Raw genomic sequence first — 12,488 nt, 5'->3', positions numbered from 1 at the left:
AATTGAGTTTCCAGAGACACCTACCGGCGATTGTGGCACTAATAAATCGATAAACAGCTGAAGTTGGTCTTGTGACTCGAAAGAGCTGTCAGATCTCGTGACTCGATCCAGATTGGCAGTCGTCTCGGCATACTCTGGGCTCGACGTTATCCGGCCGATAAAAGCCGAATTGCACCTCAAAGATTTTACCTTAAATAGTTTTTCCCTTATCTTCTTGAAGAAAGCCCGCTTGAAACAACGAATTCAAAATGCCGCTTTTCAGGAGCGAAGAAATGACACTTTGTCAGCTCTTCTTGCAGAGCGAGGCAGCTTATGCTTGTGTAGCTGAATTGGGAGAACTAGGACTTGCTCAATTCCGTGATGTAAGTACTTCTTCCCTAAGCTTTAAATTCAGTATATTTGATGATCTAATTATGTATATAGCATGAATTGAGACAGGGTATTAAGGATTAACACATGCTTGTTTGTCGATTTCAGTTGAATCCTGATGTTAGCGCTTTCCAGCGAAAGTTTGTCAATGAAGTCAGGCGATGTGATGAAATGGAAAGAAAGCTTCGTTACCTGGAGAAAGAAATTAAGCGGGATGACATCCCCATTTTGGACACTGGAGAGAACCCTGAGGCTCCACAACCAAGAGAGATGATTGATTTAGAAGCAGCATTTGAGAAGCTGGAGAATGAGTTGCGTGAGGTGAACCAAAATTCTGAGGCCCTCAAGAAAAATTTTCTGGAGCTGACAGAATTGAAGCATATTTTACGTAAGACGCAAACATTCTTTGATGAGGTAAGACAAATCTGACATTTTTATTAGAAACAGTTATGGAGCTATTTTGTGTTGCACATCATATCTTGGTATTGAATATCCATATTTCAATATGATGTCTATACAATATTACAGAAAAAGAAAGCAATATGTAGAGGGATAATAGGAGACCGTTATGAAAAACCATTTACATTAATAACAACTTGTAAAGCTTTTCCCTACACCTGATTAATTTCAGTATTAATTCTTATGATTAAATTCTGTTATTATTAACAGTTTTTTTTTGTGGTATGGTCATAAGTTTCTCATTGATTTTTGGTTCATGGTAATCCCTTTGAGCTTGCATAATGCCAATGATTTAATTGATTTTACATAGAGCGCATGAGTAGTCAGTTATTTTCTTGTTTCTAATCTAGTTTTATTCATTTCGTATGTTTCCCACGCCTCTCGGTTTTTATCATCGGTTCTTTTCTAATGCATCTCATTCTACCTTGACTTCCCCTTATTACTTCATTTTGCATGGCGTCTACATACTCATATCTCCGCTCCTGCGCGCTGGCTCGCTAATATGAAATTCATTTACCTGCACGCCTATACGAAAACGCAAAAAATATCATGCGCATGCACATTTGGGTCGGAATGGTACAATTCTGAACTAAACACACAAACACAAAACAACACAAACACAAAACAAGATTGAAGCTGTCTTTAGTCAAGACAAAGTCACAGAAAAAGTAAAACAAACTTCTGCCCATCGACATGGTACACGTCTACAGATGGCCGAATCGGGTCACGAAGATGAGCATGCCAACTTGCTCGGCGATGACGGACTGCGCACTGGCGGACAAGTGCTAAAACTTGGGTATACAAACCTACCATAACCATTCTAGAAGCCATGCATGGACAGTTATACTACAAAAGACACTTTGAAAGCGCAAACGTTTTCGAATTGAACGTGTACGTTATTGTCATTCAAAATTGTCCATTGAAATCTATAACAGTCCATCTGGCGTTCTGTTGCGTGTTCTAACCGACAAATAATCAATTCCTTTATTTCGATGGGTTGCCCAGCGTTATATCGAATTGATTGTTTTTCTGTGAATTTTTGTTTACTAACATAGAAACACCTGTCTTGTAAGCAATTAGAAGACTAAGGTGAACTAGACTAACAACTTCCCCACTTGTATTTCTTTTCGTTTTTTCCGTTTTTTTTTTTCCATTATAACTTTCCTATCTTTCTGGTGAGGATTTCTCGTTAGTTGTCCGTTACCTAGAGTTTTTATGTTAATCGTTTTCAATAATTTAAAATGAAAACATTCATACGACACTCATACGTGCAAACCTTGCTGGCAGCCAAATCATCCTTTGCAACTCGTCAACCGTCCATAGTCTCTGTCCGTCTCCATCCTAACTCAATTTCGCTCTCTGGATCCTTTTTAGCACAAGAAATTGACTAATGAGTTTATTCTTCCTCTAACATAGGGAATATATCCTGCTTGACTTTGCCGGTGACGGGTTAAGCTTAACTCGGCGTTTGAGATGATTATTAATTTTCTTTAAAAATATTTTTATTTTAAACCAGTCGCATTAAATGATCCAATGTCAGCCTTCACGCTGGTTGATTTTGCTTACTTTTGGCGCTTACAACAGTTTTCACGCTGGTTGAATTTGCTTAATTTTGGCCATAAGATTCAAATTCTTTATAGAATTACTTTATAAAGCCATAACCAATTCCATGCCATATCCTTGGCCACATCTTTAAGTACAGCTTATTACCTTTTATCTCTCGAGCGTAATGCTTATTGAAATTCAGGCAAAATCTTTTTTTTTCTGGTTTCATTTTACTTGTATTCCGGGCGCGTCTTAAAATGGAAATTAATATTTTTTTTTTCTTCAAGTGTTAACGGTGCGCTTTTATTTAAAAATTTTTTCGGTATTTCTTATCTCCTCTGCCCGCTCCTTTTCTTCACTCACAATCTACAAACTGCACCTTGAAATAGAGGGAAAGTCTGATGGAAACGGAGAGTATGACTCGAGCCTTAATCCCAGAAGATGTGACCAGCAGACAGGTGGTCGCCCCTCACAATCTCGGGTAACGAAGGATGATTTTCTCAACGGCTAAATCATTACGATATTGCCCAGCATAATGATACATCTATGGTTAACGTATTTTATTAAACAAGTCGAAAGATGTTAGGTCAAACCAAGGTGAAACATCAGCGAGAAATTCTCGCCAAATATTTTCAAATTATTCTTTGTTCTTTGCTGTTTTTTTCTTTCTTTTTATTATTTTGTTTTTATATCTTTTTTTTTTTTTTTTGTTTTTACATATTTTGTTTTTCTTTTTATTATTATTATTATTTTAATGCCCCCCCCCCTTCCTATTATCGTACCCACTATCACCGCTCTATCTTTCAGAGATGTAAATGCATAATGTATCGCTTCCGACTTACAGGTTTGTCGCAGGAGTCATTCTTCGTGAACGTCTTCCTGCATTTGAGAGGATGCTGTGGCGCGCTTGCCGTGGCAACGTCTTTCTTCGCCAGGCCGAAATTGATGCTGCCCTAGAAGATCCAGTTACCGTAAGTGTCCTTTACCAATAATGTCCTGTCGCAAAACATTAAGCTAGTTTTCTTCATTTTGCCTACAGGGAGACCAGGTGTACAAATCGGTTTTTATCATCTTCTTCCAAGGAGATCAACTCAAGACTCGTGTCAAGAAAATCTGCGAAGGCTTCCGTGCTACACTTTACCCATGCCCGGAAACTCCAGCGGAGCGTCGTGAAATGGCCATTGGCGTCATGACTCGCATTGAGGATTTGAACACTGTTTTAGGTCAAACCCAAGATCATCGTCACCGGGTCTTGGTAGCTGCCGCCAAGAATATCAAGAATTGGTTTGTTAAAGTTAGGAAAATTAAGGTAAAAAACGATTGCATCTGTAACCCCGAGATGGCCTCTCTTTAAAAATTGTGTTTGAAATTATATTTTCAGTCCATCTATCACACATTGAACTTGTTCAATTTGGATGTAACCCAAAAATGCTTGATTGCTGAATGCTGGATACCAGTGACTGACATGGAAACGATTCAAATGTCCCTTCGACGTGGAACGGTATTGAAATCTTGTATTGCATTTTTCAATGGTTTCAAGACTAAAAGTATTGTGAATTGACTTGAACAGGAACGTAGTGGAAGCTCAGTTCCACCAATCTTAAATCGCATGATGACAAGAGAAGTTCCCCCTACTTATAACCGCACCAACAAGTTCACCGCTGGATTTCAAAATCTAGTAGACGCTTACGGTGTCGCCACTTACCGTGAAGTGAATCCGGCATCCTTCACCATAGTCAGCTTCCCTTTTCTTTTTTCTATGATGTTTGGTGATGCTGGCCATGGTCTGTTGATGACCCTGTTTGCTCTTTGGATGGTCATCAAAGAAAAACCATTAGCGGCTAAGAAAATCCAAAGCGAGGTACCATTAGCTTTTAATAAAAAAAAAAAATGTTCTTTTATCCGCCACCGTTATAACAGATTTGGGTCATCTGCTTTGCCGGTCGTTACATCATGTTGTTGATGGGTGTCTTCTCCATTTATGCCGGATTCATCTACAACGATGTTTTCTCGAAAGGTGTCAATATATTTGGTTCGGGCTATAAGGTTAACTTAACGGATGAAGAACTAAAACATCATCACTCCGCGATGTTGGTCCCCGACGAAGCCAACGGCCACTACAGACAAACACCTTATCCTTTTGGAGTTGACCCCATCTGGATGATGGCTGAGAATAAAATTCCCTATCTTAACGCATATAAAATGAAGATCTCCATCATCTTTGGAGTAGTTCACATGGGTTTCGGAGTCATTCTCGGCATCTGGAATCATCGGTATTTACATCAAGATGTTGCTAAACAATAATGAAGGCATAATAATTTTATGATTTGATTTTAGCTATTTCGGCCGGAGTATGAATATCCTCGTCGAGTTCATTCCACAAATCATCTTCTTGGTTTTCCTGTTCGGTTACCTTTGCATCTTAATGTTCATCAAGTGGACCAAGTACTACGCAGGAGCTGAAGACCGTAAAAATTTATTATTTATTTATTGGGGCAAGGAACTTTTATATCTTTCTGTTTTCAGAGACTCTTACACCTGGATGCGCACCTTCGATTCTTATCACGTTCATTGGCATGGTACTGTTTAAATACGACACTGTACCACTTGATGGTTGTGACAACTACATGTACCCGGGACAGGTACTGCGAACTAAATAGAAAATTTCGTAGTAAGGATTAGCCTAATCAATCGTAATTTACCATATGCATGCGCTAGGTGACGCTTCAAAAAGTAATGATTATCGTGGCAGTCCTAGTGGTTCCAATCCTGCTTTTTGGCAAACCAATTTTGTTCAAGATAGAAATGAACAAATCCAAAAATCATGCTGTGAGTCATTACTTTTTTTAAAACATTTATTTGTTGCAATCGACATGTAGTTTTTTCCTTAAGGCGTTGCACAACCAAAATGGAACTGCTGAAGGAGAAGATGTGGAAGTAGCTGGAGTACCGCAAACTGATGGCCATGAAGGAGGGGACGAGCCACATGAGTTTAGCGATGTCATGATTCATCAGGTAAGACCTTTAAAAAAAATGTAGAAAAGGAAACTGGTTGGAAATTTTATTAATAATTTGAATCTTAGGCCATTCATACTATCGAGTATGTTCTTGGATCCGTTTCCCACACTGCCTCTTATTTGCGTCTATGGGCTCTCAGTTTGGCTCACTCCCGTATGAGATGTTTAATTGTTTATTATGCCTCTTATTCTTTTTATTTTATACTTTCAAAATTTTATAGAACTGTCTGAAGTTCTGTGGCTGATGGTGCTGCGCAAAGGTCTCATGTTCCAAGATTGGTATGGTGGAGTCCTTTTGTATTTCATCTTTGCCGCTTGGGCTGCTCTGACAGTCAGTATTCTCGTCCTCATGGAAGGTCTTTCGGCTTTCCTTCACACTTTACGTCTTCACTGGTAAGAAGCAAATAAAGAGTTAGTGGATGATGCGTTCTTATTGGTTATGTTTGTCTATTTAGGGTTGAATTTCAGAGCAAATTCTACGCTGGCGCTGGATACCTTTTCGTTCCATTTTCATTTGAAAATATCATGGAAGTCCAACCAGGAGAGGAATAGGTTTTACTCTAGATCTGATTTTTCTTCTAATCGCTTTTTTAAAGGCACGTATAATACGCAAGATCTAAACATAATCTCTTTCACAGTAGTTGTTGATTTTAGCAAATTGGTGTTGTAATATCTTCTAATATTTTCTCTTAATGAATCAGTACTATTTCTTGATCTAATATAATTAGTAAGCAACAAGATTTAGATTCATTGCAAAGATGGCGTTTACAAATGGTGACACGTTCTGACTAGCTTACCCAAAGATGACATGAAATATTGAACGATTTTTGTTTTGTTTTTTTGTTTAAGAAGCAGAGTTAGATGATAGCAGGAGGGATTTATTGTGAGGGGAATCCTTGACTTTAAAATTAGCAGGAAATAAAAGAAGCGATGTGTGTGAAGCGTCGTGCGAAATATGTAGGGCAGTTCCTGTCTGTCGGGGAACAGTTGAATTAAGCTGCTGCATGAAAGGTCTGCTTTCAGACTTGTTTTTCATTATATATTTTTTTAATATTTGTATATTTAAATTTCCCGTAGGAATTCTGTCTAAATGACTGATATATGTAGTACACCATCGACTCCATTCAACAGATGGGTATAGCGGTAATATCTACATTCCGAAGCGTTCATAAATGTTTTATACATTTTATCGGTTGTCGTGCAGTCTCTCTCGAACAGGAGCAGTTATTTATTTTGAGTGTAGCTGAAATAGCAGCAGAGTGCATCGTGCATGTTCCGATTTATAATTGTCGTAATTAGGGAGGACGCAGCAATGAAGCCCAATTTGAGTTTTGCCGAATGTTCGAAAAAGAGTTTTTGTAAATCATACGTGTTTTATCACATCCATTTGATCAATGGTAATCAATTTGATCAATGATAATGCTCTTTTGATTGATAGGGGAAAAGGTTTTGTATCAAATAGATGATGCTGACAGGTAAGGGAAAGGTAAAGGAATTAGATAGATTACTAGGAGCTCTCACTCCGTTCATATTTTTTTTTTCTTAATTATTCTTAGATTTAGTTTAAATACATGATTTCAATTAAGAGTTGAATAAAAATAGCGGAAATCAAGTTTATTTTTCTATTGGTTTTATGGTTTTTGAACTCACCGTAAAAAACAAAGTTGGTGCACTAACAGCATTTTTTTTTTCGTTTATTTAAAAAACGGCTGGTTAAACAAGAAAACAAATAACTTAGTCGAAATCAAAGTTTAATTTTGATTACACCGTGGGATTTTTGTCGAAATCCAAGAGATGTCGTATTTTGCAGATTTTGACAAAAGATGGAAGGCTATACCCTTCCCACTTTTTCATTTTTGGCCAAATTTTAAACATTACGTTAAATACATGATTTCAATTACGAATTGAATGGCAATCACGGAAACCAAGTTTATTTTCCCACTGGCCTTATAGTTTTTTTATCTAAACGTAAAAAACAAAGTTGATGCGCTAACAGCATTTATTTTCGTTTATTTTCGCTGGCATATAATGGCTGGTTAAACAAGAAAACCAATAACTTAATCGAAATCAGCGTTAAATTTTGATTATACTGTGTGATTTTTTTTTCTCCAAGGCTATCGGGAACTTCGCGAACACCGGGAACCGTTGAGTTATTAAACTGCTGGCGCTCATCAACACCGGAGCGTACTGCCGATTTGTCCAGCGGCAAGCCATCTATGAAGCTTCAGTATACTTCATGCTTATATTAACTTTCAGAGACATCTAGGGGACAAATCATTGACTGATTATCAAGGCCTTGGTACTGACACTGACAGCTAATTCATTTGCCATGACGTCGTCGACGAGAATGGTAGACATAATGGAGGTTGTTCTCATTGAAATTTCTCCTTTGATTTCCTGTAATTTCAGGTTTGTTGTTAAATAGATTTTTCCTGGTTTTGCTCAATGCTATTACAAAGTGAAACAAATTTGTACAAACTTCTTAGACATATTATGGGCAAAATTGAATTTGAAAGAAGTTTTTTATCACGCTTTGAAATTTATTTAAAGGAGAACCTTGACTCGATTCTCGTTTAATACCAGCATGTATTTCATATTTGTAAGTGAAATGCAGCCAGTTTTGCTTGCCAGCTTTGCAAACCATTTTCTTAAAAGAAAGTTGCCCATTACTTTTATTATTCTTCACTCTAATTGCCATGATTCTTTTAGGTCTTAGTAGGGGCTTTCACTATTTATTGTTAACTGTATAAGTTTTGTAACTACTTGCAGGCTTTTCCCGTTTCCAGGATGTAAATAATATGCTGCATTGGCCGATTAGATCCATCCACGACAAAAGGAATGTCACATAAATTTCAGGTGGAAGGTGGAACAAAGAAATTGTTTAATGTAAATAAAATATACCCAATATCATCTTTGTGTTTGGTGAATCATTACCTCCATCCAATGAAACACAAGGAAGTTAAAGCTGAAATTGGTTAATTGCCTTCAGTGTTACACAGTGAAAAGATCTTGTGCTGATGTGTAGTAATTGATTTTCACATATGGTAAAGAAAAAGAGAAATTCATTGTAAAGATTCTTAACCACTCTGTTTTTTGTACCCGTAAAAATTCAATATGCTAGTCCGATAGTGAAAAAAAGTGAAAAATTATTCCTTGATAGCTGAGTTTCGTTTAAGTGAAACAGGTTAGTAGAACCACAGACTACGAAGTAGTTTTGAGAATCTCTAGTAAGTTTGCGCAGAGTACGTTTTGATACTCATGAGTATAACAATAAATTTATATCACAATTTCTAGTAGGTCAAGTAATTAACAACAAATACACATAAAAAATTAAATTGAATTTTTTATTGTCCCTCCTCCACCCATCAATTCCTCCACTGTTTTACATATAACAATACATAAATACAAGTAGACATACATACATACATACATACACACATACACACACACACATAAATACATACAACAAATTAGTTAACCCGTTGGCTGCCAGGCCACGCAACCCGTAGGTTGCTTAAACTACATTAGCTACGCATCGTGTCTGAAGGATCACCGACCAAGTGGGACTTGTCCGAAGACAAGTCCGGGCTGACACGGTGACGGAATCCGTTACAGGGAATGCACACCCTCAGGAATCCGCCACCGCATCGACAAGGAGAAGTCCCTAATGGTGCATTGCCTAAAGCGCCTTGCGGCGAGGCCATTGCGACTGCTCCACCCCATGGCTGTAGACCATGAGGCAGAACAGCGCGGCCGGTCCCTGTAAGCTACAAAAAAAATGGGGCACAAACGGGGTGGCAGCCAACGGGTTAACTATACAACACAACATAAAAAAATACAGCACAAAACTATACCAGGGAAGCACCTCAGCGAGGTTGTTCAATCACCATGAGTTTTTTCCTGGATCCGATTGTTCCATCCTTGTAGGCCACAGACGAAGATATAGGCAGCAACGAAGACGGAGATGAGCCGATGGCGAAGTTGAAGACAGCGATGAGATGACGGCGAATGCGAAGGCAGCAATGAAACAATGGCGAAAGTGAAGGTGAAGGCGAAGACGGCGATGAGGTGAAGGCGAAGACGGCGATGAGGTGAACGCGAAGACGACGACGAGGCAGGCAAAGACAGCGACAAGACGATGGTGCAGGCAAAGACAGCGACGAGGCGATGGTGCAGGCAAAGACAGCGACGAGGCGATGGCACAGGCAAAGACAGCGACGAGGCGATGGCACAGGCAAAGACAGCGACGAGGCGATGGCGGCGAAGACAAAGACGGCGATGAGGCGAAAATTAGGACTTTGTTTCCTTGGCCCTGCGTAACAGATGTAAAGAAATCAGATGAAAGAACAACATAACATTTTTGGAGAAGAGTTGAATGATTTAAATTCAGTGAGATTTTTTAAAATCACAAGTTTGTAAACTAGCTTGGGTGATTTCCTTGGATAAATGAGACCATAGTGTGATGATCAAAGATAGGGGATGCTTCTCATCTTCAATCTTGTTTCAACAGGTGCTTGACACAAACACTCGTATCATACAGTTTTGCTATTTGAATTAAGATACAGGGAAATCAAATAAGGGAATATTTAGGAAACACAAAAGTTATGATGTGGAACACAATGCTGAAAAAGATGTAAAAACACATATATCCTAAATCTTAATAGCTGAACTAGTGGGTCTGAGCGTGAAACAGTTCAGTCAATCCTTTTGAGTCAACACGCAATCCTACATGAGAGTTTCTTTGTAAAGTAATAATCTAGCATTAAATTAAGCACAAATGTTTCTGCTGTGCTCTGATAAAGAACTGAGAGACAGTAAACCCCAAAAGCATAAGAATGCATCAACCAATTTGCAGTCTGAGCATTATTTGTATGCTATCTACCGTTCTACTTATCATCACTTGTTACTATACTAGGCTTCCACCTGCCTAGGTCTAATAAAAAAAGTAAAAAAATTATGCCTGGATAAGAATAATGGTTATACGTTACTTACTTGCTAGTATAGATGCACAAAACAATGGGAAAATTTCAAAAACAACAGAGCACAAATTTTTTTCATGTTCACACAGCTAAAATGGCGGACATGCAGACGACGGTAGCGTTCAATCCTATGGGTTTCAATCCAACACTTAAAATCTATTATGATAGGTATCATGGAAAATGTACCTACACTCACACTGGATGATTGATTTTATTTTTAAGTGAGAGTGCTTTGTATGCAAATTTTCCGCATGTGAATAACTCTGAACTAAACAACTCTGGGAATACAAAGTAGTCCTGCAAAATTAAGGGGCTGGAACTTATTATTTTCATAGGCAGAATATGCGATTTTAGGAAATTTTACATTGCCGTCCGATTGACACATGAACTCCACATGAACCCCATGTTTCTGTGAACCTAGAGAATACGATTTCTTTTTTGCAAACTCGTAAGTATGGCTCCTTGGGTTTCAAGACGGATTGAATAAAGACTTTGTATAATTTGTCAGCCTTAAGCCCTTAACTGTAGGTCATAGTCGGGGTAGAATGCTTCACGATTCGTTACAAGTTTAAAATGATTTTAAAATTTTGTATTGACCAATCTCCACATTTTATATTTATGGTGCAGTTACCAACGCAGAGGATGAATGCTTTCATTATGATTAGACAATCATAGCTGGTAATCTCACTAATCTGGTTGTTTTACGATCCATGACTTCTTGTCGTCCATCTTAGTTTCCGGCAATTGCTTTTCCAATTCGTATAACATCCACCCAAATAATAATAAACAAAACCATGATGAACAAACCCGAATCAAGTTTCACTGAACTGGGAGATGAGACGAATTGACGGTAAATTATGAGATGAGCCGAGGTAGGATTGAAATACTTAAAACCGTTGCTCGAAGAAAAAAAGCTTTCAGTAACTACCGACTTTTATCGCATTCTACTTTTCACGCAAGAGGGAAAACAAGAATCAGAGGTGTGGCTGTTGCGATATGGAATACATTAACAAAAGCTGCAGCTTACAGCGAGGCAGTACTTGAAATTCATACTGTGCCTATGTATCAATTGTAGAATTTATTACCTGAAAACAAAGAAATGGTTCATACCTTAGAACTTTTGATTTGTGAATGTAGTATTAGACTTGTTTTTTTATTTGCTGTGCTCTACAAAAACCAGAATGAAAATATTACAAAACAATTCTTTCTTTAACTTGTATAAGATTGTCCTGGAAGGAAATTAGTCATTTATCCTAAGGATTGCTCTAATAGTATTTCTTATGCTCTTCTAACCAACCTGGATTAGATGATGGATATAAAAGGAACTGATAAGACTCCCAAATTGACATGTAGCAGTTATGAATGCTCAAGGAGGAAAACCGGGTCAGCAATCAATTCAACCATATCTTGAGTATAGTAGAAATCTACGACAATGAACTATTTTGTTGGAAATAAGATTAATTGCAACAGGTTCCACTGTTCAAACTGTGGGTTCAATAGGAAAACTTTTAAAGTTATTTTTCATCATAATATTTTGGGAGAAGTCATTGAGGTACAGAAATCCTGTCTCTGAATGCACATTTATCACCCAGTACTTAAATAGGGATGAATTTTATTTACAGCTAACAGCTAACAGCTTTACATCTCAAATGGCTCGATGCAACAAACACCATGAGATAAAACTGCAGACCATATGGCACGGAACATCTCTATGATCTTTATGTGATCCAATCTGTAAAAAAAAAATTTTAAATATATCTTATGACTTCGAGTATGGTATTGAAGACACATCACTCAAACCCATCTATCAATTTACGAGACATGAAACTTAATCCATATTCGGTGGCCTGGTTGTAAAATGTGCATCGTGGACACGTTCTAGAACTAAGAAATTTCTTGACATCCAGCAGCAGAAAGCACGACGAAGCACGATACAAAACACAGATTTCATCGGTCACAGATTCACAGACGGCTCGTATCCTACAGTTTCTAACGCAACCTGACGTACAACAGTTTTTAGCGCCTCTTGCGGAGATCAATGCTATTCTGTGAAATGCCATCTGTCAGTGCCATCCTGAAGCTTACATTTTTAATAAAGTCTTAAACTGTTCGTTTAAAT

General features: G+C 37.9%; 1 protein-coding gene and 3 long non-coding RNA genes across 7 annotated transcripts; 2 read left to right on the top strand and 2 right to left on the bottom strand.

Annotated features, from left to right (window-relative positions):
- The first annotated feature begins 77 nt into the window (after window positions 1-77).
- On the top strand, window positions 78-6,128 carry LOC116925089 (V-type proton ATPase 116 kDa subunit a1). Of its 3 annotated transcripts, none has more exons than XM_032931719.2 (15): window positions 78-362; window positions 478-783; window positions 2,763-2,854; window positions 3,218-3,344; window positions 3,413-3,682; window positions 3,755-3,874; window positions 3,944-4,234; window positions 4,294-4,646; window positions 4,711-4,841; window positions 4,900-5,015; window positions 5,092-5,202; window positions 5,266-5,388; window positions 5,457-5,544; window positions 5,612-5,783; window positions 5,846-6,128. In XM_032931719.2, exons 1-15 carry the CDS (start codon window positions 249-251, stop codon window positions 5,940-5,942), a joined length of 2,511 nt encoding a protein of 836 aa, XP_032787610.1. In that variant the 5' UTR covers window positions 78-248; the 3' UTR covers window positions 5,943-6,128. The 3 variants fall into 3 exon arrangements, with proteins under 3 accessions (XP_032787610.1, XP_032787617.1, XP_032787605.1); XM_032931726.2 differs by lacking the exon at window positions 2,763-2,854 and adding an exon at window positions 1,539-1,624; XM_032931714.2 differs by lacking the exon at window positions 2,763-2,854 and adding an exon at window positions 1,458-1,624.
- Window positions 6,129-7,805: 1,677 nt separating this feature from the next.
- Window positions 7,806-8,300, top strand: LOC116934557. Its single transcript, XR_006644344.1, has 2 exons — window positions 7,806-7,989; window positions 8,160-8,300. It is a non-coding gene; the product is annotated as an uncharacterized LOC116934557 (long non-coding RNA).
- A 420-nt stretch (window positions 8,301-8,720) lies between these two features.
- LOC116925070 lies at window positions 8,721-10,879 on the bottom strand. 2 transcript variants are annotated; one of them, XR_004395313.2, is made up of 4 exons: window positions 10,734-10,879; window positions 10,560-10,666; window positions 10,383-10,497; window positions 8,721-9,702 (listed from the first exon to the last, which is right to left on the bottom strand). It is a non-coding gene; the product is annotated as an uncharacterized LOC116925070 (long non-coding RNA). The 2 variants fall into 2 exon arrangements; XR_004395312.2 differs by having other exon boundaries at window positions 10,560-10,841.
- A 63-nt stretch (window positions 10,880-10,942) lies between these two features.
- LOC116925084 lies at window positions 10,943-12,374 on the bottom strand. The gene is made up of 2 exons (XR_004395321.2): window positions 11,515-12,374; window positions 10,943-11,454 (listed from the first exon to the last, which is right to left on the bottom strand). It is a non-coding gene; the product is annotated as an uncharacterized LOC116925084 (long non-coding RNA).
- Between the last annotated feature and the right edge of the window lie 114 nt (window positions 12,375-12,488).

The sequence above is a fragment of the Daphnia magna genome, linkage group LG1 (genome assembly GCF_020631705.1).
Source record: "Daphnia magna isolate NIES linkage group LG1, ASM2063170v1.1, whole genome shotgun sequence".
In the NCBI taxonomy this organism is placed as follows: Eukaryota; Metazoa; Arthropoda; class Branchiopoda; order Diplostraca; family Daphniidae; genus Daphnia; species Daphnia magna.
The sequence above is the reverse complement of the archived record's forward strand: the minus strand, read 5'-3'. Positions and strand labels throughout refer to the sequence as shown.